Source organism: Oncorhynchus mykiss, chromosome 25, assembly GCF_013265735.2.
Source record: "Oncorhynchus mykiss isolate Arlee chromosome 25, USDA_OmykA_1.1, whole genome shotgun sequence".
NCBI lineage: Eukaryota > Metazoa > Chordata > Actinopteri > Salmoniformes > Salmonidae > Oncorhynchus > Oncorhynchus mykiss.
The window spans coordinates 21,071,024-21,098,910 of NC_048589.1; the positions used below are offsets into that span (position 1 = coordinate 21,071,024).

General features: G+C 41.5%; 1 protein-coding gene across 1 annotated transcript; it reads right to left on the reverse strand.

Annotated features, from left to right (window-relative positions):
* Nucleotides 1–346: 346 nt before the first annotated feature.
* peli2 (pellino E3 ubiquitin protein ligase family member 2) lies at nt 347–24,415 on the reverse strand. Its single transcript, XM_021584894.2, has 7 exons — nt 24,271–24,415; nt 23,567–23,695; nt 13,913–14,042; nt 7,494–7,595; nt 3,317–3,514; nt 2,847–3,035; nt 347–2,633 (listed from the first exon to the last, which is right to left on the reverse strand). Exons 2-7 carry the CDS (start codon nt 23,641–23,643, stop codon nt 2,055–2,057), a joined length of 1,275 nt encoding a protein of 424 aa, XP_021440569.1. The 5' UTR covers nt 23,644–23,695; nt 24,271–24,415; the 3' UTR covers nt 347–2,054.
* Between the last annotated feature and the right edge of the window lie 3,472 nt (nt 24,416–27,887).

Below are 27,887 nucleotides of genomic sequence, written 5' to 3' on the forward strand. Positions count from 1 at the left end.
TTGGACCGCAGAGTGAAGGAAAAGCAGCCAACAAGTGCTCAGAATATGTGGGAACTCCTTCAAGCCTGTTGGAAAAGCATTCCAGGTTAAGCTGGTTGAAAGAATGCCAAAAGTGTGCAAAGCTGTCATCAAGGCAAAGTGTGGCTACTTTGAAGAATCTAAAATATATTTAGATTTCTTTAATACTTTTTTGGTTTCTACAGGATTCCATAAGTGTTATTTAAATATTTTTTGATGTCTTTGAATGAGTAGGTGTCCAGACTTTTGAACGGTACTATGTTGAGCTACACTCTACATACATGGGTAGTCAAACTAGCAAGCATCGACAAAGAGTGCATTTGATGAGATTCAAATTCTTTAGTTTCAACTCATTTCCACCGCACAGCCCAACTACAACATAATTTCTTATCCATTCATATGCATTTGGCCCACTTGATCCATCTCCACAATTGGATTTGATAAATTTGGCGTTGGTACATGATAATATCCTTATTATCCTTGTGATAATGAGTACAAACAAATAGCTTTGACAGTCATCCTGAACTAGATTTGTATTCTACAATAGCAGTTAGGTTTTTAATTTGCGTACAGTAACACTTTGCGTTGCAGGAAGCAGTTGTTGCATCAGAGAGAAAACACTTATTTTATATTTGGTATAATCCATCAATGCTGCAGTGACTGTGCCCAGGTTTGGGAGCATACAAATCATTGGATAAAACCCAGCATGAGATAAAGCTACACATTCAACAGTGCACACTGAGTATGGGACAAGACCAAAGAAAGCTCACAGGTGTGTGTTGATGTGTGAGTGAGTTACACTTCCAAAAGTTAATCTATTTCACAAGAGTTGACAAAGGCCTTACTGATATCACGAGACACCCGCGTTTTACAGTATATTAAGAAGGAACAGACCTAGCCATTCAGCGAAGCAATTGCATAATTTAGGCTAACGTGCCAATGGTGAGGAAAATAGGTATTTTAATAGATTCTTTGTCATGACCCACAAGGTTGATGCCAGTGGCCTGTTGTTGCCTTTTGGTGGTTACGTCAAGGGACTAATGTCTCCGTATGAGCCGGTGTTGGCACATTCAAGCACACCCATGTGGATCCAACCTACATGCACATAATAGTTACACAAGAGAAAAATATATTAACATTTTCATTTAAAAAAAAAAAACTGTACACCTCAGTGTAGTAAAATACTTCTTAACAAAGAATAAAAAAGATGGAAAATATTCTGTGGGTTAAATTTATTTATACTTTATGTAAAACTCTCGACTCCCTCAACAAAATAGCTTTTTTCATTTAGTAAAAATATTCCCAGGGTTTTACTGGGAGCCCCAGGCACTGGAATATATCTCTGTACAAGAGGAGAGAAAAACACTTGTTTTCTTTTAAGGACCTGTTCTCTGAACAGAACAGAGTTCAGCTCACCTCTGGAAAGGCTAAATGTTCTGGATACCATTAAAAACCAGATAAGAGCTGAGGAGCCAATGGGGAGCACTTAACTAGTTACCCATGAACCTTGCTGGCTCGCTCGGTCCTCCTCCCAGCCAACAGTCCAGCTGTCTGGCTCTGTGAAAATCATGCACCTCAGGCCCACCATGAACCCCACCCAACTCCCACATACCCTAACTAAACCTACTCTCTGTAATCCGTTTGGAGTTTATGATCGATAAACACGTTTTGTAGCCCTTCTACTTGAAATGAGCAGCCATTTTAGCTTGCACAGTCCACAGAGTTAGCTCAGTTGAGTTGAAAGCTGATGGCTGGCAGCTAAAGAGTAGGATGGTTTCTGTGGTTGTGCCTTAGGTCCACATCGCTGTGTGTACACTACGCCAGCGGCCATCGAGAGGACCAGAAGCCCAAACCAAACACTGTGTAATGGACCACTGCCTTCAGGCCTATCTCCACAGAAACGTGGAACGCACTGTTGTAGTACACCATCAACCTTGTGAAGCGTTCCTCCCCTTTACAATCGGTGATAAAAAACAAAGCACTAAATAGTCTGAAGAGTTTCACAGCATGTTGGCCCCACCCCAGGGCCTTGCAGCTCAGTCAATGGGGCCCTGGAAGATGAGCTTGGCACAGCCCTGGGTGAGGCAGAGCTGGGTGGCACAGAATGGGCAGGCGGCGTGGAAGGCGTGGGTGCCATGGGGCAGAGGGATCTCCGCCCAGTACTTTGCCGACTTCTCTGAGCACACGTGTCCGCACGGCACAAAGGCGTGTGTGGGGGCGCCCACATCCACGTAGAAGGCGGGCTCACAGCCCAGCCACAGCGGCACGTAGGGGCCCACGGTCCGGCACATGGGGCACTCCCGCTGGGCGGTGGGCTCCTGTTCCGAGCGGTGGCCCCAGTTGTGGTAGCCGTGCACGTGGCCACAGGCCAGGTAGACCCAGGGCTGCTTGTCCTCCAGGGAGGAGAGGGCGCGGCTACGCTGCATGCTGGGGAAAGCCAGGGTGTTGAGGCCCACAGGGCACTGAGGGCGCGCTGCGTTGATCTCCTGCCGCAGGGCCTCCAGGTGCTTCTGGGTGGGTGTGTGGAAGAGGCCATCAGCTGTGCGCCACAGCAGGGTGGCGCCACATAGGTCTACCAGGGAACCGTCCTGCAGCACGTTGCTCTCACACTCCACCTGCAGGGGGCAACGCAGCACACACAGCTCCATTAGGTTACACTGGGCTCAACACTGACAGCTGGGTTAGAGCACTAAGTCTATGGAAACTACGTTTTTAAGAGTATGATGTTGAATGCTCTGATATTTTTTTAATGGTTCTTTATTTGACCTAAATGACTGATAACAGATTTCAAATTAGGGTAATGGTGGAGCATCATCCGTGTTACTGACCAGTTTGCCGCGGGTCTGAGCAGAACGGGTCTCTCTCAGGGTGTAAACATCCCCACACACAGAGATCTCCCTCCATACACCCGGCTTGGACTCCTCTGTGAACCCACCCCTGGGGTGCATCACCAGCACTCCATTGGTTGTCAGCCCGTCCATGTGACCATCCGGGTTCTTCCACTTGGCGGCTTTTTCCTGAGGATAAGACAAGGGGAAAGTCAAACAGTAGTGGGCTTACATAACACTGGTGCTAGTATAAATTGTGTGCTAATCTAGTTTATTCTGTCTGGAACGCTAGACAAGCACTTGCGAACCAGGCTTAGATTCTTAGGAGGAAAACAAGAGAAAGTAAAAACATGCTAGAAGTGTTCCATTGTGCATTATTGTCATAAAATGCTAATAAAGAAAATCTGAATACCAATCAACCCAGGGGACATTCCTAACCCTGGGACAGCCCCCCGTGAGCCCAGTCTTACCCCCAGGAAGATGTTCTTGGAGGAGTCAAAGCCAGCAGCATAGATGCGGGCGGTGTAGGGCAGGACCCTCTCACAGACAACACGACAGGCGAAGCGCGAGATGGTGCTCTGGGTGATGGGCGTCTCCTCTCCCTCCTGACCCCCAGACACAGTGTCCGTCACCACAAAGTCTATGGGACTCTCTGTGGAGCGGCCAATCTGCAGGACAATATAGTCAGCCCAGGTTACAACAGACACCTGCACCATTTGGGTCTGAACATCCATTTGTAAAAGGTGGTTTAGAAAGTGTTTGTTTTTAGGGCAGTGCCTGCGTTCTATTTCCTTAATAAATAGTAAAAACAGTAGGCTCAGATGCTGCCAGCACCAGAGATCGCACAATAAAAGAAATAAAATAATAATAATGAATGAGAGGATGTCAATGAATGCTCCATAGCCAGGATGAACAGTGAATTTCTCAACATGTAGTCCTCCATCAGCTAGCTAAGGATGCTATGTTTAATCAAACAAGGTCACAAACCAATAGAATGTGTATGCATTGTAATACAATAAGATACGTCTTTCATTTTGTTTCAACGTTTGTCCTTGTTTAAAATTTATTTTCTTTTTTTGTGGCATTTTTAATTATGATTATACAGACAGAACAAGTAGAGGGAAAAACACACACGGATCTCCTCCCAGATCAAACCCAAACCAACCCCCCCACATGCTCCAACAAAGCCCCACCCTAAAACCAGACTTAAAGCAGGCATGATAAAGAATTTCAGTAATATTTTTTTAGTGAGTAAGTAGAGTAAAAATAGTGATACAAATTTTAAATTAGGGTTGGTTTATGGAGTTGTGAAATTAGCTGGTCCATGTCTTCTTCAAAGGATATGTAAGGTAGCCAGATATTATAAAATGTAATTGCAGATCCCCTAACGGAGCAGCGCATTTTCTATAGCTTGAGATGTTGCTTGCCTTCCTTTATCCAATCGTTAAAAGTACGAGGAAACCGATCCTTCCACTTAAATAGCATAAGACGTCTACCTAGAAGAGTAGTAAATTACCAGCATGTTGTCCATAGAACTGTTCAGAGGGGGCCTACTATGGTGCCACTTCAAATAATGACCTTTTCATCAATCTACACACAATACCACATAATGATGAAGCAAAACAACTTTGAGAAAATGTTGCTAATTGAAATATCACATTTACATAAGTATTCAGACCCTTTACTCAGCACTTTGTTGAAGCACCTTTGGCAGCGATTACAGCCTCGAGTCTTGTTGGGCTGAGCCGCCAGCTCTAGGAAGAGTATTGGTGGTTCTAAACTTATTACATTTAAGAATGATGGAGGCCACTGTGTTATTCAGGACCATCAATGCTGCAGAATGCACTATAGGTCTCTCCAGTATCTTAGAAAATGTCTCATATTGTTATCCAGAAATCTGTCGATTTTGGGCATTTCCAAAACACGGCAATAAAGTAGCAGAAGCCTGCTTACGTCGGTCACAAGTGGGATGTATTTCTGGTCTAATCTAGGATATCCTTTGACCAATGCAGACATTTAACTATTTTAAATTGAATTACAGCATGTCTTAGACATATAGGTGAAGAATGGATTCTTTGAAGCACACTCATATGAAAGTTGTTCACGTAAATCCTCGTCCCTTTGGTTATTAAGAGAGTCCAGGGATTCCAGAGTATACAAGTTTAATAACGTATAGAGATCATCAACTAGATTCAGCCACGGGCCAATTTTTTCTGGAGCGGATGGTCGGGGATGCAGAGCATAACTGCAAATTGACTGCAAGAAGCCCAAACAGATACAGTGGGGAGAACAAGTATTTGATTCACTGCCAATTTTGCAGGTTTTCCTACTTACAAAGCATGCAGAGTGTAATTTTTATCATAGGTACACTTCAACTGTGAGAGACGGAATCTAAAACAAAAATCCAGAAAATCACATTGTATGATTTTTAAGTAATTCATTTGCATTTTAAATGCTCTAAATGACTATATTTATATTTGGAATTTGGGAGAAATGTCAGTAGTTTATAGAATAAACACGTACCTATAAAATAGTAAAACCAGAGAAACTGATAATTTTGCAGGTCTCAATTTTTTCCAGGAAAAAATTAAGAGACCTGCAAAATTATCAGATAGTGGCGTTATAACTTATCCTATTTATCAAAGGTTTTCTAAGAGAGGGCTTAGAGAATAAAGTCTCACTCTATGCGGATGACATGCTATTATATCTATATATATAAAATAGCATGTCATCCACAGAGTGAGAGTTTATTCTCTAAGCCCCCTCTTGGAAAACTTTTGATAGTGGTGTTATAACGTATTGCTATGGCTAAAGGCTTGTTTGCGATGGCAAACAGCTGACGAACCCGGTCTTGTCCCACGTTGAAGATAGGATGAAAGGTTATTATTTGTGCGTACTGCAGCCATAGGAGTAAAGGACTTTGATCCAGGATAAAACATTTGGATCAAATCCAAATTGTTTGAGAGTATAAAAAAGATAAACCCATTCCACCTAATCAAATATCTCTGGAGCGTCAGATGAATCGGGATTATAAAGTATATTATAGACGTTCAATGTTGAAAAAAAAAAGAGGATTTTAAAATTAAGCCAGTTTTTATTTCACCTTTATTTAACTAGGCAAGTCAGTTAAGAACAAATTCTTATTTTCAATGTCTGCCTAGGAAAAAAGTGAGTTAACTGCCTTGCTCAGGTGCAGAACGACAGATTTTTACCTTGTCAGCTCAGGGATTCGATCTTGCAACCTTTTGGTTACTAGTCCAACACTCTAACCACTAGGCTACCTGCCACCCCGAGTTTGATCTGTAGAGATAATGGAGGGAAGGACTGATTCAAAACGGTGGGCAAGCATCTATAACGTCGCATTTTAATAAAGAAATTGGCCTATAGGAAACATACAATATATTTTTTATAATAGAAAATTGAAATACATGCCTGTCTCATTGCTTTTTAATTATTATGTAACTAGGCAAGTCAGTTAAGAACAAATTCTTATTTGCAATGATTGCCTAGGAACTGCCTTGTTCAGGAGCAGATCAGCAGATTTTTATTTGCCTTGTCAGCTCGGGGATTCGACCTTGCAACCTTTCAGTTACTGGCCCAACGCTCTAACCACTAGGCTACCTGCCGGGTAAAAAATATGAGGAGAATGAATCTTCAAATATGGAACGCAAGAGAGGAAAAAGTTGACCTGAGAAAATTTGTTAAGAAATCCACCGGGCCCAGAGGATTTATCACACTGCATAGATTTAATTGCCAACATAATCTCTTCTACAGAGAAATGTTCTTCCAATTCAGCAGCTACAGTATCTCAAGTTCAACTGTGGTAATATCTAAGTTCTAAAAGAAAGTCTTGAATAAGGTAGCGTTACCAGCGAATTCCAAAATGTATAATTGTGAGTGAAAGTTAAGAAAGCATGAACTAATCTCTAAATGTTCGATACATCTCTTACCCAGTTTGTCAATTATCTCCGGTATGGTTTGATTCGCGGTTCTCTGACACAGCTGGTGTGCTAACATTATCCCGAATTTCTTTCCATGTTCATCATTTTGGTATCGCGATTTACTAATACGATGTTCAGTTTGTAGAGTTGAAGATCAAACTGTCTGAAGTGTCAAACGTTGTTTTAGTAGGCCAACGTTTGTCCCTGAGTGGATTTTAAACAGCTCTCTGCTGGGTATGGCTTTTTTTTTTAAACTTACTGCCATTTGCAGACACAATAAAGGTTAGAATGTAAAGCGCGTCTGCAGCAGTAGAACGTCTCCCTGGTGGGAGTGGAGCGGTCTCTGTGCTGTAGATTAACGCTAGGGGGAGAACAGCGTGCAGAACAGAACATGTGTTCACTTGAGGGAAGGAGAGTGGGGAGAAGAGAAAGTGGGACAGGCGGTCACTGAGAGACCACAGTGCTATAGAAACACTGCCCAGCTTCGTAGCAAACAATTCCATGAGGAAGACAGAGACTTCATTAAAGATTTAAATAAAACAGACCAGAGTTTGGTTAAAAATGCATTAACACGAAATGTATATTACTAAGCAGATTGCCTTATAAACTTGTGGTTTGAGGGTTTTCAGTAAAATGGACAATGAAGTGTACATCATCTGATAAATTTAGACCAATGGATCTGGAATATTGAAACGGGTGGACTTACCTGAAACATGTCTGTGTCTTTGTCATGGCAGTATTCCACCACTACTGTCTGGTTCCTGGACAGAGTGTAGGAAATACTGTGCTGCCCTTTGCAGTTCACCGCCTGAAACAACAGCAGAAGATCAAAAGATGCATTCTACACATGCATATAATGGACTGATAGCGACAGTTATCGTACATTGAAACTCTTAATAGGATATTAAGTAATTTGCAAATGACAATAATGTATGAGCTCCTTACTAATGAAATCATACAAACCTATTGAAACAAAGGGCTTCTTCAGTGCTATAAAAGGTGATCAAATCAAATGTTTTGTCACATGCGCCAAATACAACAGGTGTAAGTAAACCTTATCATGAAATGCTTACTTAGAAGCCCTTAACCAACAATGCAGTTAAGAAAAATATTTACGAAATTAACTAAAGTAAAAAATAAAAGAGCAACAAAATAACAAGGCTATATACAGGGGGTAACAGTAGCAAGTCAATGTGCGGGGGTACAGGTTAGTCGAAGTAATATGCACATGTAGGTAGGGGTAAAGTGACTATGCATAGATAATAAACAGCGAGTAGCAGCAGCGTAAAAACAAAGGGGGGAGGGTCAATGCAAATAGTCCAGGTAGCCATTTGATTAGCCATTTGGTTAGGTAACCATTTGATTAGTCTTAACAGGGGGTAGAAGACAAAAACAAATAGGAGTCGGGACAGTAATACTCAGAACGGAACAGTAGGGATCAGTGTTCCTGTGATTTAACACTTCCATTACAGTGACCATGAACAGGCCTCTAGGCTCAGTCAACAAAGGCCAGGCTATCAGCTGAGCTTCATGAAGGGGGATTCATTTCAAGCAACCCAGCCCTGCCGCCACCCAGCCCATCCACTCTAAATCGGAATCTAAATTCCATTTCCCCTAACAGCTCCATCACGTGAGCAAGGGAGATAAAAGTGGGTCACTCACGATTGCTGTATTGTGCAGCTGCAGAATTTTTTATAATTTTTTTAAAGTAAAAAAAAAAAAAAAAAAGATCCTGTAGCGAGACACACAGGGGCTTGTCTTAACACAAAGCACACTGCTAACATCCATCCACCGGTGTCTGTCTGGGCTCAGATACAGTTTATACTCAGTCACAACCCTCCCACTACGCTAGGCACGGTCTACATACGAGCCACGCTACGGGGGTCTGCAGGAGTAAGAAACCATGATAGAGTTAACATTTTCAACAGAACATTTTGTTCTCCTTTTGGATTTCCGCATATCCAGTGCTAAAGTCCCACGCAACCAAATGAGATCTGGAGAACGAAGTAGCCTAAACCGTATGTTAGGGAACACCCAAAGGAACACACACACACACACACACACACGGACAGACCCCTCTAATTGAGATCAAGTGGGCAGATTAGAGAGCAGGGCAGGATTTGAATAGGAGTCTGGCAATGGCAGAGATCCTCATTATCTACTAGAGTGTGCATAGCCCCACTCAGTCAGTCAGCTTTCTCATTATGTTCACATGGCGTGTGTGTCTTGAGTGAAAAACACATTCCTGCTGAGTGAGAGGAGGCATCGGGGGACACACACGGATATCCATAATAGTTGCCCTCTCAAATAGAACTCTGTGCTGGCTCAAGGACGATAGGTATGTTGAACTCATTCACTGACACCAGTGGTAGGCTACGGAGGGCCACAAAAAGGAGAATTTCAAAACAAGGTTCCCTTTCTTGCCTGCCAGAAAGAACAGCCATTTCATCTCTGTTTACAGCTGTGAGCGGAAGGTCAGCCAACTGCAACAACTTCCTCCTCACTTCACTCGCTAAACCAAGCTTAATACAGGCCCTGATACCAGGGTGATAGCAGAGGGGAAGGGGGGGGGGGGGTAAAGGTGCTGGGGGGGTAATAAAGCCCCATCAATTTAAAACAGACAGTACATGACTTCCTACATAAACCTAACTTGTTCTAATGTGGTGTGTCATGTAGGGCTGTCTCCGACTCAAAACTTTGTCAAATGAGAATCTGGTCGAAATTTTAAAACATGCATTTTTCCAGAGACACATCCTGTGTGTTTTAATAAAATCAACTATATGCACTGAGCTCGTCTGATTCTTTAAGCGCTATGCTTGATGAAATAATGACACACAAATGACTAGAGGGAGCCCGACCGCAATTAATTTGATTATGCCAGGCCCAGACTTGCTGCGCTGAGTAAAAAAATAAAAATGACTGTGACTAGCACCCGTTATCAGTCTCTCCTCCCTGCTGCAGCGACCACCACAGAACATCAAGTGTTTGTCACGCTGTTGCTGAAGCTGCAACATAATTACAGCCATTTGACTGAAAAGTTGTTACTGAAATCCCTCATTTGCTTAGGAAAAACATTATATTCCCTCAACCCTTGCTCTCTTCACGTGACAAGTATGCATCACATGCACATGACCAATAAGGTCTGACTTACAGCATATCAATAAATAGGTTATAACAAACGCCAAACACATGAAGAGGACGTTACAAATAAACTCGAAATGGGAGAACGTTCACTGGTTGCTCTGTGGAATAAATTTGTCTAGTTGTGGAAAATACTGGAGATCAAGACAAAGAAGGCAAGAAACAAGCACTGCATGCATATTATAGATTACAATATCATTTTTTCTGACCATTTGGAACAATGTAAACACGAACTAAATTAAAAGCGTACCAGAAAGTCTGTTGTTTAAGACTATTACAGCAAAGACTAAAAACAGACTCATGCATTCTTTATTTAACCAAGTAGGCTAGTTGAGAACAAGTTCTCATTTACAACTGTGATCTGGCCAAGATAAAGCAAAGCAGTGCGACACAAACAGAGTTACACATGGGATAAACAAGCGCACAGTCAATAACACAATAGAAAAAAAGAAAGTCTATATACAGTGTGTGCAAATGGCATGAGGTGGTAAGGCAATAAATAGGCCATTGTAGCGAAGTAATTACAATTTAGCAGATTAACACTGGAGTGATAAATGAGCAGATGATGATGTGCAAGTAGAGATACTGGTGTGCAAAAGAGCAGACAAGTAAATAAAAACAATGTGGGGACGAGGTAGGTAGATTGGGTGGGCTATTTACAGATTAACTATGTACAGCTGCAGCGATCAGTTAGCTGATGTTTAAAGTTAGTGAGGGAAATGTAAGTCTCCAGCTTCAGCGATTTTTGCAATTCATTCCAGTCACTGGCAGCAGAGAACTGGAAGGAAAGGCGGCCAAAGGAGGTGTTAGCTTTGGGGATGACCAGTGTGATATACCTGCTGGAGCGATTGCTACGAGTGGGTGTTGTTATCGTGACCAGTGAGCTGAGATAAGGCAGGGCTTTACCTAGCATAGACTTATAGATGACCTGGAGCCAGTGGGTCTGGCGACAAATATGTAGCGAGGGCCAGCCGACTAGAGCATACAGGTCGCAGTGGTGGGTGGTATAAGGGGCTTTGGTAAAAAAACAGATGGCACTGAAAGACTGCATCCAATTTGCTGAGTAGAGTATTGGAAGCTATTGTGTAGATGAGTGAAGGAGGCTTTGTTGCGAAATAGAAAGTCAATTCTAGATTTGATTTTGGATTGGAGATGTTTAATATGAGTCTGGAAGGAGAGTTTACAGTCTAGCCAGACACCTATGTATTTGTAGTTGTCCACATATTCCAGAACAGTCCAGAGTAGTGATGCTAGTCGAGCAGGCGGGTGCGGGCAGCGACATTTGAAAAGCAAGCATTTGGTTTTACTTATTTTATTTAAAAATAAGTATTGAAATATAGGCCTACGTAAATTACGGGACTAAGAATAAACAGCACGTGCTCTAAGGCCTGCGGTGGTTATACTAGGCTGCTATACTAAGCCTACTAATGATATTGCTTCTTATAATGATCATAATAGTAATGATAACAACAAGGAGGGTTATTATTGTTAATAGAATTAGACAATTTGAAAGTGTAAACACCAAATAAATAACACCAGAGAGCCTGGTTTAATAAAAAAAAAAGTGTTATCAATTTTGTGAGGCTTGATGCTCACTGAATCAGTAGACTATTAAACAAACATTCAAACTGCCAATACTAGCAAGATCTGTCTTATTTCTGTAGATACACTACATGACCAAAAGTATGTGGACACTTGCTCATCAAACATCTTATTCCAAAATCATGAGGATCAACTCCATATTCATTCCCCCCTTTACTGCTATAACAGCCTCCACTCTCCTGGGAAGGTTTTCCACTAGATGTTGAAACATTGTTGTGGGGACTTGCTTCCACTCAGCCACAAGAGCATTAGTGAGTTTGGGCACAGATGTTGGGCGATTAGGCCTGGCTCGCAGTCGGCGTTCCAATTCATCCCAAAGGTGTTCGATGGGGTTGAGGTCATGGACCATGCTTTGTACACAGGGACATTGTCCTGCCGAAACAGGCTAGGGCAATCCCCAAACTGTTGCCACAACGTTGGAAGCACAGAATCATCTGGAATGCCATTGTATGCTGTAGCTTTAAGATTTCCCTTCACTGGAGCTAAGGGGCCTAGCTTGAACCATGAAAAACAGTCTCAGACCATTATTCCTCCACCAAACTTCACAGTTGGCCTTATGCATTGGGGCATGCATTATGCATTGGGGCATGAAAACCCATTTCATGAAGCTCCCGACGAACAGTTCTTGTTTTGATGTTGCTTTCAGAGGCAGTTTGGAACTCGGTAGCGAGAGTTGCAACCGAGGACAGACAATTTGCTTCAGTGGTCCCGTTCTGTGAGTTTGTGTGGCCTACCACTTCGCGGTTGAGCCGTTGTTGCCCCTAGATGTTTACAGTTGACAAGGGCATCTCTAGCGGGGCAGAAATTTGACAAACTGACTTGTTGGAAAGGTGACATGCTATGACAGTGCCACATTGAAAGTCACTGAGCTCTTCTGTAAGGTCCTTTTACTGCCAATGTTTGTCTATGAGATTGCATGGCTGTGTGCTCCATTTAATACAAAAATTTCAGCAACAAGTGTTGCTGAAATAGCAACTCTACTAATTTGAAGGTGTGTGCACATACTCTGTATGTATGTATGTATGTATGTATGTATGTATGTATGTATGTATGTATGTATGTATGTATGTATGTATGTATGTATGTATGTATGTATGTATGTGTGTGTGTGTGTGTGTGTGTGTATGTATATATATATATATATATATATATATATATATATATATATATATATATATATATGTGTGTATGTATATATATATATATATATATATATATATATATATATATATATATATATATATATATATATATATATATATATATATATATATATATATATATATATATATATATATATATATATATATATATAAAATTTAAAAAGCCAGGCACATTTAACAGTTAAGACTATTTATTATAGACCAAATTAAGTTGGGGTTTCCTCTCCTCAATTTTCCTAGACAATTAAGGCAAGGGCTGTTTTCTCGTTTTCTTACTCCACTGCTGCCTCTGCCGCATTGTTCTCAACATCAATATGCCGGTTAACTTTGCTATTATCCACATTGCAACATGGTCAGGTAAAAGGCACTAATTCAACACCGCACTGATGTTTCAGAACCGCAGACAGCGACCGCTATCAAACGTTAGAAAGCACATTTGTTATAAAATAATATTATTTTTAGTGTTGCACCATTGTCCTTAACCATATACAAATACAGTAGGACATGTCTTAAGAGTGATGGACTGTGCCCTCCCCATGGCCTCCACAATGGATTAGTCCACTCAGACAGAAACGAATCAGACAGGTGTCTGGTACACCGTTCTTTTTTTGCAACTGCTCGACTAAAGAAATCTTGGTCGACCAACAGCCTATCGACCAAACAATCGACTAAATGGGGTCAGCCCTCATGAAACAGCACAGACAAGAGCACAGTACAGTAAAGTAAACAGACCGTCAGAGATTACACAGCCTTTATCAGCTAACGCATCACCTTCTCCCAGTAAGAGCAACCAGCCAGCAGACTTCACAGTCAGGCTACAGGGTGGGAGACCAACCCAGACTCGGGCCTGAAGCCAGAAGACGCAAACTTCAAAAAGGAGAAGTGCTCCGAAATGTGTGCTTGATTTATCTAGGAGACCAATTGCAAGAGGGCAGACATATACAGAATTGGGCAGTTTACTGTCTGCAGCTTTTGTGTAGTAAATGTTACAGATCTATCAATAGAGCAGCAATATTTTCTTGACTGGGATTCCAACGTAGACACATGAAAAATCTTATTTGTGTGTAAAAATAAAAAAACTTTTTTTTTTTTTTAAAAGACTATCAACTTGATAAGTGGGGTCATAACATATTCATGAGAACTAATCAAGTATTAATCCAACCAATCACTTAGTTCATTCATGAATAGCCTACATGAGTAGGCTAGGTTCCTGGTTTACCTTGCTGGCCTGTGGTGTGTTGAGGATATGGACGGTGCTGGGTTTAACACCGTTGGCTTTGCTTCTCTTGTACAGGGCAAAGCGGCTTTTCCTTCTGCCCCGGTCTCCGTTCGGGAGGGAGCCATTGTACCTGTCAGAAAGAAGAGGAGAAAGATGTGAGTTTTCAACATTTGAGACAAGGGGAATTAATTGTCCACAAAGGGTGGGTAAACATTTGCTTCCAGGAGAGAAAAGGTCTTAAGAGAAAATGTTACAGAACACGCATGTCTGGAAATGTGGAATGTGCGATGAATAATAAAATGTGTTGTTGGGGTTTTAGAGAAGGGCCATTTGTATCCACTTTCATTAATCCACCACCAGAAATCACATTCATTTTATTTGTGATATAAGCATCACCTTGGATTATTACATAACGCACTTTAAATGCTTTCACTGTCTAAGCTAGCCACGATGTAGCTCGAGCTGTTGATTTACACTAGCCTGTAGCAGAGCTTTGAATGTGCGTCAGGTCTCCTGCTGCCCTTTACAGGACTGTCCAGACTGGTGAGGCTCTCTGACTCACATGAAGGTTCAACAGCGTAATAGCTCTACCGTATTAGTCACAATAACTTGGAACCTGAAATGGCTGACTCTTAAAAACACAGGACAAAAATGGCTTCATCATAACAATTGTGTGGTTCACAATTCCATCTTGGTGCACCCTTGTGATGCCCAGTCTCTCTCAGTCTGCTGTTACTACAAGCCTGGTCTGCCTGGTGAATGGAGACGCCCCTTCCAAAACAATTACTTCCACCAGCTGGCCCCTACAGCTGGGAAACACCATGCTCTCCTCCCATCCAACACAGGCCTATCACCCACCCACAATGATCTTCCAAATAAGAGAGTTCAGACTGACACGTAGACTGAGATCACAGTATTTCAGAATGAATTATGTTCACTAAGTAAATAAGTCAACCACCTTTATTTTAATTAGTGAATGGGCTAAACAACAAACCACTACACTGTAATCCCCAAAGCCCCCTTAATACAACACTGATGCAACAGCAGCAAGCGACTACCACCCCCCCATACTCCTCTGTCCTGCCCAGGCCACCTGTCCCCACAGCCAGGCAACCACATGGCCTCAGTCAGAACAGGTTAGAGCTGGTCTGCTCTACACAACCCTCTCACAGGGGAATATGTTATCTCTGCCATCACTGACTGACTGCACACGAGTACGATCAATATGAAACAAGTCACAACCGCAGTGATCAGCCCACAATCAGGCAGGATCAATTGCACTCTTCTGTTTGCCTTCGGCAGCCACCTGTCTCTAAAGCAGTTATTGTCCTTGGTACCAGTTTTTACCATTGCCTTTGTACCAGGCGATGTCAGAGAAAGGCCCTAAAAACTCCAAAGATTCCAGCCACCCAAATCATAGACGGTTCTCTACTACCGCACGGCAAGCAGGACCGGTGCACCATGTCTGGAACCAACAGGACACTGAACAGCTTCTACCCCCAAGCAATAAGATGGCTATAATGTTAAGTAGCTACCCAGACTACAGTGAGATCCAAAATGTATTGGGACAGTGACACATTTTTGTTGTTTTGGCTCTGTTCTCCAACACTTTAGATTTGAAAGTAAATAACGGACTATGATGTTCAAGTGCAGAGTGTCAGCTTTACTTTGAGGTTATTTGCATCCATACATGTTGCAGTTTCAGATTATTTTGTACACAAAAATAAATGTTAAATATTGTAGTGTCATTTGGAGTCACTTTTATTTTAAATAAGAATGTTCCTAAAAACTTCTACATTATGTAGACGCTAGTAGGGTTTGGGCAGTATCCAGATGTTCATATCGTCCTGTCCTCTTATTCCAGGTTTTACGTTATTACCGGTTTAGTACACAAGGGGGCGCCAACAAAATGCATAAAAGCCCATTGGGCATCTATTAGCAGAATGCTAACAAAAGTTGCACAAGTAATAGCAAATGTTCATGAGGCTGCTAGGTAAATAAAAAACTTTTTTTAATAGCAAAGACATGCAGTCCAGCTCATAAAGTTATACATATACAGTGGGGCAAAAAAGTATTTAGTCAGCCAACAATTGTGCAAGTTCTCCCACTTAAAAAGATGAGGCCTGTGATTTTCATCATAGGTACACTTCAACTATGACAGAGAAAATGAGAGAGAAAAAACCCAAAATCACATTGTAGGATTTTTAAGGAATTTATTTGCAAATTATGGTGGAAAATAAGTAAGAAGATGGGGAGGAGCAGACGGGCCGAGAACAGAGAGGGGGAAAAAAAACAAGGAAATCAAAAGATAGCAGTGGCAGCTGTACAGATAACTCATTCAAAGAGCTTTGACTTCTCAAACACGACAGAAAGCCAACACAATACGATGCCCTGTCACCTAATCTAAGTATGTGGCTGAATTAATAAGTTAAACTTTGGGGTCACGTTAAAGCAGAATTAGTGTTTTTCACACAGGAAATAATATACAACACATAAGAAAGATCTTGCTGCGTTTTGTAATTTCTGCTTGGCGTCAGACTCAATTTGTGGTTCAGTTGCACTTCTCCACTTGGATGAGAATACAGGAACAGGTATTCTATCAGCAGACAGCGCTCTGACTGATGTGTAGCCAGACTACATACGCCAGCATAGCCTAGTGGTTAGAGCGTTGGACTAGTAACCGAAAAGTTGCAAGTTCGAATCCCCGAGCTGACAAGGTACAAATCTGTCGTTCTGCCCCTGAACAAGGCAGTTCCAACCCACTGTTCCTAGGCCATCATTGAAAATAAGAATTTGTATTTAACTAGGCAAGTCAGTTAAGAAAAGGTCAAATAAAAAATACAAATGTTCTCCAGTAAAATGCAAGATTAACTTTAAGAAATGCATTCGTTCTATGATAAACAGAAATAAGATGGCCATGCATAGTTTTTTAAATGTATGTAAGTGTAAGTTCACTTAGCCTACATGTGTGGCTGCCAGCCAAATAGCATTGCACATCTGTGAAAGAAAACTATAGTTGCTGATCACTATCGATACACACCCTGATCACTATCGATACAAAATGTGACCCCTGTCAATACACAACTGGACTCACCTACTCCCACTTTCTCCAGTTGTGCTATCTACAAACAAACAAATGACTGGTTCTGGGGAACTAGAGTAAGCTTCATAATATGACAGGTGAAATGAAGAACGAAATCTTCAACTCCTAACATATTATACAAATTGACTGCAGGTATTTACTTAAAAAGTAGCTAATAATATAAAAATGTATAGTTTCTAAATGTATTGACGCTATTTTCAAATACCCTGATATACGGTATACCACCAAAGCCTAGGTGCTACCATGATTAGGGATAATCATGAATGAATAGTGAATAATGATGAGTCAGAAAGTTAGACGCACAAATATCATACCCCCAAAATGCTAATCTCCCCTGTTATTGTATTGGTGAGAGGTTAGCATGTCTTACTTTTGGACTATGTACAACAAGTGCTATAATTTCTAAATGTTTCACCTGAAATGGATTAAAAAAAATACCCTAAAATGAAAGCTGAATTTCAAATCCAAAGTGCTGGAGTACAAATTGTCACTGTCCCAATAATTTTGGAGTTCACTGTATGTGCATTGACCAGCCTTTGCATGAATTATTCTTGGACTCATCACATACGCTGCTGCTACTGTTGCCCAGTCATTTTACCCATATGTACATATGTATCTATCTCAATTACTTCATACCCCACATCGACTCGGTACCCTATGAATACAGCCAAGTTATCGTTACCTATTGTGTATGTATTCCTTGGGTTGTCTTCTATTTCTCAACATTGTTGGGATAGGCATTTCACTGTTCGTAAACAGGTGTAGACTAAGCATGTGACATAAAAGTTGATCTCTCGCTAGCTTGATGCTACTGGGCCATAACATCTCTCCCCCACTCCAGTTAAGCCGTTTGGGGTCAGATGGGAAGACTGTACATAAATACAAGCCCATTATCAATCTTTAAGGACAGGAAGTGAAGTGTGCAATGTCACCTGGAGCCATCTTCATCATTGCATTAGCTGGGACAGCATCTGTGCTGTAGCTATTGTAATCCTTTTCCCTTTTGACCTGGGCCAGACAGATAGTGGATTTTGCCTTTGGATAATAGCAGGGATTAGACTAGAGACTGAGCATCCCAGTCCACCAGCCTTGACATTCACAGGAAAGAGTCCCCTAGTCACTGTGGCCATGTGACAGAGTTGGGGGGGGCTTTAGGTCACAACCAGTCCAAACTGTTACAATGTACAACAACATTTCTGGTTCATCCTCAACAGCAGACATCATCTACAGTTAGTCACCGCCCTCCCGTATTGGTGGTTTGGAGGTCTGTGCTCCACCTACCCGGAGAAGTCCCAGTCGAATACAAGCTTCCCTCACAGAGCCGTTCCTAGGAGACTCACACAATGCAGTCAATAGCTTCAGTCCCACAGGCACAATGAATAGACAGAGAGGGGACTGAGGAGAGGCAGAGGCTGTATCCTGATCCATCCCTATTTTCATTCCCTAAGACCCACTCACCCAGCCGGCCCGCTGCCAGGCAAAGCATCTATGCCACCACCAGTTTAAGACAAACCCGTGTGAGAATGGCTATTAAAAAAACAGGTCTTGTATGCTCTACTTTGTACCGTTCATCTTTCCCTCAATCCTGACTAGTCTCCCAGTCCCTGCCACTGAAAAACATTCCCACAACATGATGCTGCCACCACCATGCTTCACCGTAGGGATTCAGGTCAAAGAGTTTAATATTGGTTTTATCCAGTGGTGTAAAGTATTTAAGTAAAAATACTTTAAAGTACTACTTAAGTAGTTTTTGGGGGTATCTGTACTTTACCATTTATATTTTTGCCTACTTTTACTTTCCTACATTCCTAAAGAAAATAATGTACTTTTTACTCCATACATTTTCCTTGACACCCAAAAGTATTTGTTATATTTTGAAGGCTAAGTAGGACAGGAAAGTGGTCCAATTCATGCACTTATAAACAGAACATCCCTGGTCATCCCTACTGCCTCAGATCTGGTGGACTCACAAAACGCACATGCTTCCTTTGTAAATTATGTTGGAATGTTTTAATGTGCCTCTTGTTATCCGTAAATAAATAAATACATATTTTTTAAATGGTGCCGTCTGGTTAGCTTCATTTAAGGAATTTTGGTAATTACATGTACTTTTCATACTTACAGTGAGGGAAAAAAGTATTTGATCCCCTGCTGATTTTGTACATTTGCCCACTAACAAAGAAATGATCTGTCTATAATTTTAATGGTAGGCTTATTTGAACAGTGAGTGAGAGAACAACAACCAAAATCCAGAAAAGCGCATGTCAAAAATGTTATAAATTGATTTGCATTTTAATGAGGGAAATAAGTATTTGACCCCTCTGCAAAACATGACTTTGTACTTGGTGGCAAAACCCTTGTTGGCAATCACAGAGGTCAGACGTTTCTTGTAGTTGGCCACCAGGTTTGCACACATCTCAGGATAGGTTTTGTCCCACTCCTCTTTGCAGATCTTCTCCAAGTCATTAAGGTTTCGAGGCAGACGTTTGGCAACTCGAACCTTCAGCTCCCTCCACAGATTTTCTATGGGATTAAGGTCTGGAGACTGGCTAGGCCACTCCAGGACCTTAATGTGCTTCTTCTTGAGCCACTCCTTTGTTGCCATGGCCGTGTGTTTTGGGTCATTGTCATGCTGGAATACCCATCTACGACCCATTTTCATTGCCCTGGCTGAGGGAAGGAGGTTCTCACCCAATATTTGACGGTACATGGCCCCGTCCACCGTCCCTTTGATGCGGTGAAGTTCTCCTGTCCCCTTAGCAGAAAAACACCCCCAAAGCATAATGTTTCCACCTCCATGTTTGACGGTGGGGATGGTGTTCTTGGGGTCATAGGCACCATTCCTCCTCCTCCAAACACAGCGAGTTGAGTTGATGCCAAAGAGCTCTATTTGTCTCTCATCTGACCACAACACTTTCACCAGTTGTCCTCTGAATCATTCAGATGTTCATTGGCAAACTTCAGACGGGCATGTATATGTGCTTTCTTGAGCAAGGGGACCTTGTGGGCGCTGCAGGATTTCAGTCCTTCATGGCGTAGTGTGTTTCCAATTGTTTACTTGGTGACCATGGTCCCAGCTGCCTTGAGATCATTGACAAGATCCTCCCGTGTAGTTCTGGGCTGATTCCTCACCGTTCTCATGATCATTGCAACTCCACGAGGTGAGATTTTGCATGGAGCCCCAGGCCGAGGGAGATTGACAGTTCTTTTGTGTTTATTCCATTTGCGAATAATTGCACCAACTGTTGTCACCTTCTCACCAAGCTGCTTGGCGATGGTCTTGTAGCCCATTCCAGCCTTGTGTAGGTCTACAATCTTGTCCCTGACATCCTTGGAGAGCTCTTTGGTGTTGGCCATGGTGGAGAGTTTAGAATCTGATTGATTGATTCTGTGGACAGGTGTCTTTTATACAGGTAACAAACTGAGATTAGGAGCACTCCCTTTAAGAGTGTGCTCCTAATCTCAGCTCGTTACCTGTATAAAAGACACCTGGGAGCCAGAAATCTTTCTGATTGAGGGGGTCAAATTCTTATTTCCCTCATTAAAATGCAAATCAATATATAACATTTTTGACATGCATTTTTCTGGATTTTTGTTGTTATTCTCTCACTGTTCAAATAAACCTACCATTAAAATTATAGACTGATAATTTCTTTGTCAGTGGGCAAACATACAAAATCAGCAGGGGATCCAAAACTTTTTTCCCTCACTGTAAGTATATTTTAAACCAAATACTTTTACTCAAGTTGAATTTTACTGGGTGACTTTTGAGTAGTTTTCTATTAAAAATGTATCTTTACTTTTACTCAAGTATGACAATTGAGTACTTTTTCCACCACTGGTTTTATCAGACCAAAGAATCTTATATTTCATGGTCTAAGAGAGTCTTTTAGGTGCCTTTTGGCAAACTCCAAGCAGGCTGTCATGTGCCTTTTACTGAGGAGAGCCTTCCGTCTGGTCACTGTACCATAAAGGCCTGATTGGAGGAGTGCTGCAGAGATTGTCCTTCTGGAAGGTTCCATCTCCACAGAGAAACTCTAGAGCTCTGTCAGAGTGACAATCGGGTTCTTGGTGACCTCTCTGACCAAGGCCCTTCTCCCCCAATTGCTCAGTTTGGCCAGGCAGACAGCTCTAGGAAGAGCCTTGGTGGTTCCAAACTTCTTCCATTTAAGAATGAAGGCCACGGTGTTCTTGGGGACTTTCAACGCTGCAGAATTTTTTTGGTACCCTTCCCAAGATCTGTGCTTTGACACAATCCTGTCTTGGAGCTCTACGGACAATTCCTTCGACCTCACGGCTTGGTTTTTGCTCTGACATGCAAGTGTGTGCATTTCCAAATAATGTCCAATCAATTTAATTTACCACAATTTACCACAGGTGGACTCCAATCAAGTTGGAGAAATATCTCAAGGATGATCAATGGAAACAGGATGCACCTGGGCTCAGTTTCGTGTGTCATAGCAAGGGTCTGAATACTTATGTAAATAAGGTATGTTTTTTATTTGTAATAAATGTAAAAAAATATATGTTTTTGTAAAAACCTGTTTTTGCGTTGTCATTATGGGATATTGTGTGTAGCTCAATTTCGAGTCTCATAGCAAAGGGTCTGAATACTTAAATAAAGAAGCCATTTGTTATTTTTATTACATGTGCAAAAACTTTTAAAAACATTTTTTGCTTTGTCATTACGGGCTATTGTGTGTAGATTGAGTGAAAACATGTATTTAATCAATTTTAGAATAAGGCTGTAACGTAACAAAATGTGGAAAAGGTCAAGGGGTCTAAATACTTTCCGAATGCACTGTATATTAACAATTCTATTTTGAAGTGATGGGTAGACCTACAGTAGCAACAGGACAGCAGCTTAAATCCACAGTCTGGGATCTGGGAATAATGGTAATTTCAATTATGGAACCATTATATTGTCCAATAATAGAATCAATGTATAAATGTACACCAAGGGAATTCTTTGTCATGCCTCATTTTAAGAGGATCAGATGGTGACAGGGATCTCAGCAGGGTCAGGCAGCCAGGGAACACCAGTCTGATTGAGGTGAGGTGTTTTATTCAGATACAACACTTTGTTCTCTCTGTGCAGCAGACACTGGACAAGCCAGTTGCTATTTTAAAACAACAAACCTCCAAAGTTGATTTCCAAACTGTATCAAGGGTTGATAGAGGCTTTTCCCAATGACACAAAACATGTCAAACAAAAATATAAGGTTCATTTGTTAGGCAATTGGTTAAAGGTATTTATTATTGACTTACCTTTGATTTAGCTCCGTCTTGTTAATCACAAACATATGTAATAATTATATCTTAGCTAGCTTAATGACTGTGGGCATTTTTGCTGACTTTTTGTTCTAAATAGAGACGACATATTGGATTGTGTAAAATGCAGGAAACCAACTTTGGATGCACACAACCATTCTGGGGGAGGACCCCCAGACCCACGCCACTTTATGCCCCCCCACCCACTTCTACACCCAAAGTGGCATCCCTGCGATCATCAATAGGTGCTAAAGGAAGTTTTAGCATCTATGAATGGTAAAACTACTTACTGTATAGCATTTAATGTATAAACAGAACAAACATGTCCACTTGTGTTTTGGATGTTCCGAAAACATGTCAGTAAGAGATTAATCAAGGAGTCTTAAATTCCCTAAATGGCATTTGTATTGATTGAGAACATAGTTGATTACTTTTTTTTCTGTGGGTAGTGCTCCTGTCAGTTCAAAAAATGGTTGTGAGCACTAAAACATTGCAAAGACTATATTGTCGCTTCATCAGTTTACATGAAAAATGTTACCAATAATAAAAAATAAAAAGCGGGTTAAAATTGGGGACGTAGAAGCAGGCCTACATTAGCCTAAGCCTGAGCCTTCATTAAAGTCGCGTGGAAACACTAGCATACTCTGATGCTATGAGAGATGACTTTATCACGTAAGCAAAGCAACATGTTAGGAAAAAAGTGAGGATTGGGGGATGGGGGAAATCGCCACTTCCGAATTCCTCATCCGCCCTGAATCCAGTCATTACTTGTGAGCAACTTTTATTGGAACAAAAATATACAACACAGGCGCTAAAAGAACACTGTTGCAAGGTTCGGAATTCTGTGATTTACTCATGTACTATTATCTCAAATCCTCCTTCCACCACAATCTACAAATGCATTGTGGGTTACGTTGTAAATAAATAGAACGTTTATACCGTTTCCAAAAAAGTAAATGAAAACAGATCGCTACTATACCGTTACACATTTCTGATAACATGGGCGAGTCAAGTTCTCTGTGGCCTCTAACGATAGCAGTGTACCTATGTAAACAAACGTCTCCTATACCATCTCAATCGAAGTAACTAAAGCGTTAATTTTATTCACGGCGAAGATAGCCAACTCCGGTCTGTGTTTTCAGTGCTGGAAAAAAAAGTTAAATCAGTCAAACATAGCCTCGACTTCTCCAACTAGCCTACAAATTGTTAGCTAACTTGTTGACTTTCTAAAATACCAACACTTTTGTAACTTACTAAACGTAAGCTTTTCTTCAACTTACCCTAATACTACCAACTCCCCGTATTTTATGGGGTCTTTTGTAGGGGCGCACTGCTCCTCCTGGCTTGGTGAAAACATGAGGCTTCTTGCTTCAATGGACAGCAGGCACCTCTCGGTCTCAATGCACTCTCTCAAATTCAGAGGGAAAAGAACACAAGGGATTCCCTACAAAGAGTGTACGCAACTGCCATTTCACTGTATATCTCGTTGCATACGTTTTTACGACTATATAGAGCAGTTTTCCCTTTTAAATTAATGGAATAAAAACGTTGTTTTGTAAGGGAGTCGTGGTTAACGCAACTCGGTGGTTCAATCCGCTTTAAAAGCAGATCCAAAAACAACCAGGAGCAGAGGGTGGACCATACCATTCAGTTGTCCTTTACTTTATATAGGGGTGGGGTTCTTTAGACACATTCCACACTTTAAAAAAAAACATGTATTGATCAAACACTATCGATGTATACTGATATCTTGATTTGATATCGTTTTGTTCATCATTTGATTTCAATCATATTTTTTTTGTCAACGAAATTCTACAAATGACAACAGATTTCCCTTGTTTGTCTACATCGCATGATGGGCATGGCTAGATATGAGGCGGCACCTTCTATTATGTAAACAAAGAGTACAATCTGGAAATTCATAAAGGGATCATAGCTTCCACTTTCCACATCATTTTGAAAGAACAGAACGTTCGAAACTCACCGACAGATGAAACCTGTCCAATTCTAGGCAGGGGGTCCAGGTGGATTCCTATGTTAATATAGCTTTCAGGGTGCAGTATGATTCTTTTAGGCTCGCAGGCGTGCCTGGATGTGTCTGTAAGGGGACCCAGCTAGCAATGACGACGCGACCCTATTCCGGCGCGCCGGGACTGATTTAATCGGCCCGAATCCGGATGCCGGGCTCGGACTGACATCATATTGAATGACTGCCCAGAGTAAGCCAGAACTAAGCCGACACTGCCGGTGTTTTGCCAGAATCCCTCCAGAAGTGTCCTGGTGCAAATTAATATTACTATTACCCATCCACCCCACTGATAGTTCTCAATGCAGTTGCATTACACTATAAAAAAATACAAACAGCTGTAAACTAACAACCTTACACAATGAACAAGTAGACAAGTACTCATTATTATTTTTTGTTTTAACTATACAAAAGATAGAAAAATAAAGATATTACATTTCATACAACAGTACAATGTAGGTAGGTAGTAGGGAGCAGAGCCCTGAGCCAAACATCCCCAGCTTCAGTGTCCCCTTATATGGTGTCTCCTCAATTATATGTGACATATGAATTGTCTATTTTTTATGCACTTCTACATGTTCCTTGTTAATTGATTCCCTATTCGCCAGTCTGTAATCCACTATCTGCTTGCACCTGTTGGGCCTGTTACGCACACAGTCTTCTTAATTTGTTTGTTGTTTGTACAGCACTGATGAAGGCATAACATTCTGAACACATATCATTGGAAAGAGATGTAACATGCTGACCACACCGCTCGCGTGGCGCACTTGGGTGTTGCAAAATAAATGTACACATACATGTCAATCATTGCACCCACACTGCTCGCTCGCGTCAACAAACGTCTGTGTAGCCAGCCGCTAAAATAGAACTTAGTTCTATTTGTGATGCTTGAAGAACTGCAAGTCCCACCTCTCCCATCTCCTCATTGTTCTTTTGGAGCATATACCCACGTGCCATCTCCTCGTTGTTTTTTTGGAACATATACCCACGTGGGTGATTGAAAGATGAACTGAGGTCCACACTCCAGTCCAGTTGGTGGTGGTAATGCACCTTAAAGTTGGTTGCCAACCACCATATAAAGTCCAAAGAAGAAGAAGAAGCCTGAAGGAGGAGAGATCACTAGAAACTAACTCGGTTTACCCTTTTATCTGTGGATTAATTGTCAGAATAGGTAAAGTAACAACTCAATGTTTATATCCCAGGACAAATTAGCTAGCAACAGCAAGCTAGCTGGCTAAATTGCCATGAATGTTTAATGCTTTTCGACCTGTCCCCAAATTAATATAGTTGGTTCAGAGTTCATTTTGATATTTCAACACGCGTGTCCTGATCGTGTCTGGTGTGGTTGGACAAAATCAACATGCGTGCATGTAAGGCTGAAACAAATGCTCTGTTCCTTTTTTTTTATTAGCACCTTGCGCTTTCACTTTTTGTATTATTTTGAGCATGGATTAAATTAAGCCTCCTTAGGTTATTCCTTTTCATGGTTTTGAGTGCTAGTACTTTTCTCACTCTCTCACGCACCATCCGCTTTTCATTCTAGCCTGAGCGCAAACCCTCTAACTGGCTTTCTAAACATATTATGACAACTTATTTTTAATGCAGTGTGAAACTGAGCAGACCCAAATTATATCCTCTCGGTTTTGTGTTGCGAGTGATGAAAATGTAAATACTGTTGTCTGCTGTGACAAACTATGGGGGGCCACAGTGCTGACGGGCCAAATCAGACCATTCTCTCTCTGGTCAAAGACAAAGTCAGCAGTTCTGCCTCAAGTGAATAACACAGAAACTGCATGCTCACTAAAATATACATTAGACACCCAGTCCAAGGCTGCAATTGGTTGGCTATTTATAATGGGGGGAGCTGGGGCAAAGTACCCTGTTACCTCCAGGAGTGAATATCTCTGACTTGCACCTTCCAGCAAGCATCTAGCCTCACTTCAATGTGATTCGCTGTTACCCAATGGTGAAATGCCATTCATTGTCAGTCTTACTGAGCTAAAAGTGGCAGCAGCCAAACCAATGTTAAATTAATCTCACATTTCCAACTAGGAAGTCCCTCCGGTTCCCCTATCCTATATGTCCAGTCGTTGTCACACCTTTCTGATGAATGTGCCACTTCTACACTTCTGTCTACCACCCTCATCAATACATGGCTGTCTCGGTTGTTTTCACAAGGCTCTGCTTGGCTAAGTGCCCCATTCCTCCTAACTCTCCATTGTAAATAGTGCATTGAGCCCCCCTTCAGTGGTGTGCTCCACTCTGCTATTACAACCTGTTTGAGGTGGTGTTCAGTTTAAAAGTGCAATAACAGTTAACACAAAAACAAAAAGGTAGTGAGGGGAAACCACGGCGGTGTAATGCATCACCAAAAAGAGTTCTGACAACTTGATGTTATTTTTGATGTACTAATCCTGTCTATCCATCTGTAAGTAATACAGCAACCCACTTTAAACCATGGCATTTGTTGGTTACGTTCATGGTTCTCCATATCATTCCATTAATACTACTGTTACTACAGATAAAACTCTAGTCTGTCTAGCTGCTTGTGCTATATACCCCAACGTTCTTCCTCTCAGGCTAGTCTTAACAGTCTGGGGTATAATAACTATTTACAGCCCTTTTGTGTGAGACAGTCTTTGTCCCCCCATTTCATAGAGAGGGTATTGTCTGTTTAAAAGAGCACCATGAGACTCCCTTTCAATAACCCCCCCACCACCAAACATACACACACACAAAGCAGGGAGATCAAAAGCTCTCTAGCACATACCACACTGATGGGGAGCAGATGCAGAGAGAGCTGCTCTGTGGAGGTGGGTCTGGCTTGAGTGTGTGTGCGTGAGTACAAAGTCAGATGTTTCTTGGTAATAGGCATGGAACAGAGACTCAATGCAACAAATTGCACAATAGTGACTAACTGTATGAGCCATGATGACGTATTGAAGACAAAGCTCCTATTTTCCTTCCTAGTTCCTCCATGCCCTCCCCCTGCAGCCTCCTCTACATCAGGAGTGGTCAAGTTCCCTGGACGTCTTAGACTGTGAAAGAGTGTGTACGTGTGTTAAGAGCTTGTGGGAATGGGATGTGATTGTAGAGTACTATTTCAGTGACAGTTCCTTAAACTTCACATGGAACTCATTTAAACTACTTCTCCTCTCATACATTTTTATTTTATTTATTTCACCAGGTAGTCTAGTTGAGAACAAGTTCTCATTTGCAACTGCAACCTTGCCAAGATAAAGCAAAGTAGTTCGACACATACAACAACACAGAGTTACACATGAAATAAACAAACATACAGTCAATAATACAGTAGAAAAAGTCTATATACTGTGTGTGCAAATGAGGTACGATAAGGGAGATAAGGCAGTAAATAGGCCATGGTGGCGAAGTAATTACAATATAGCAATTAAACACTGGAATGGTAGATGTGCAGAATCTATATATTATATATAAATAAATGTGCAAGTAGAGATACTGGGGTGTAAAGGAGCAAGATAAATAAATAAGGTATGATGAGGTAGTTGGATGGGCTATTTACAGATGGGTTATGTACAGGTGCAGTGATCTGTGAG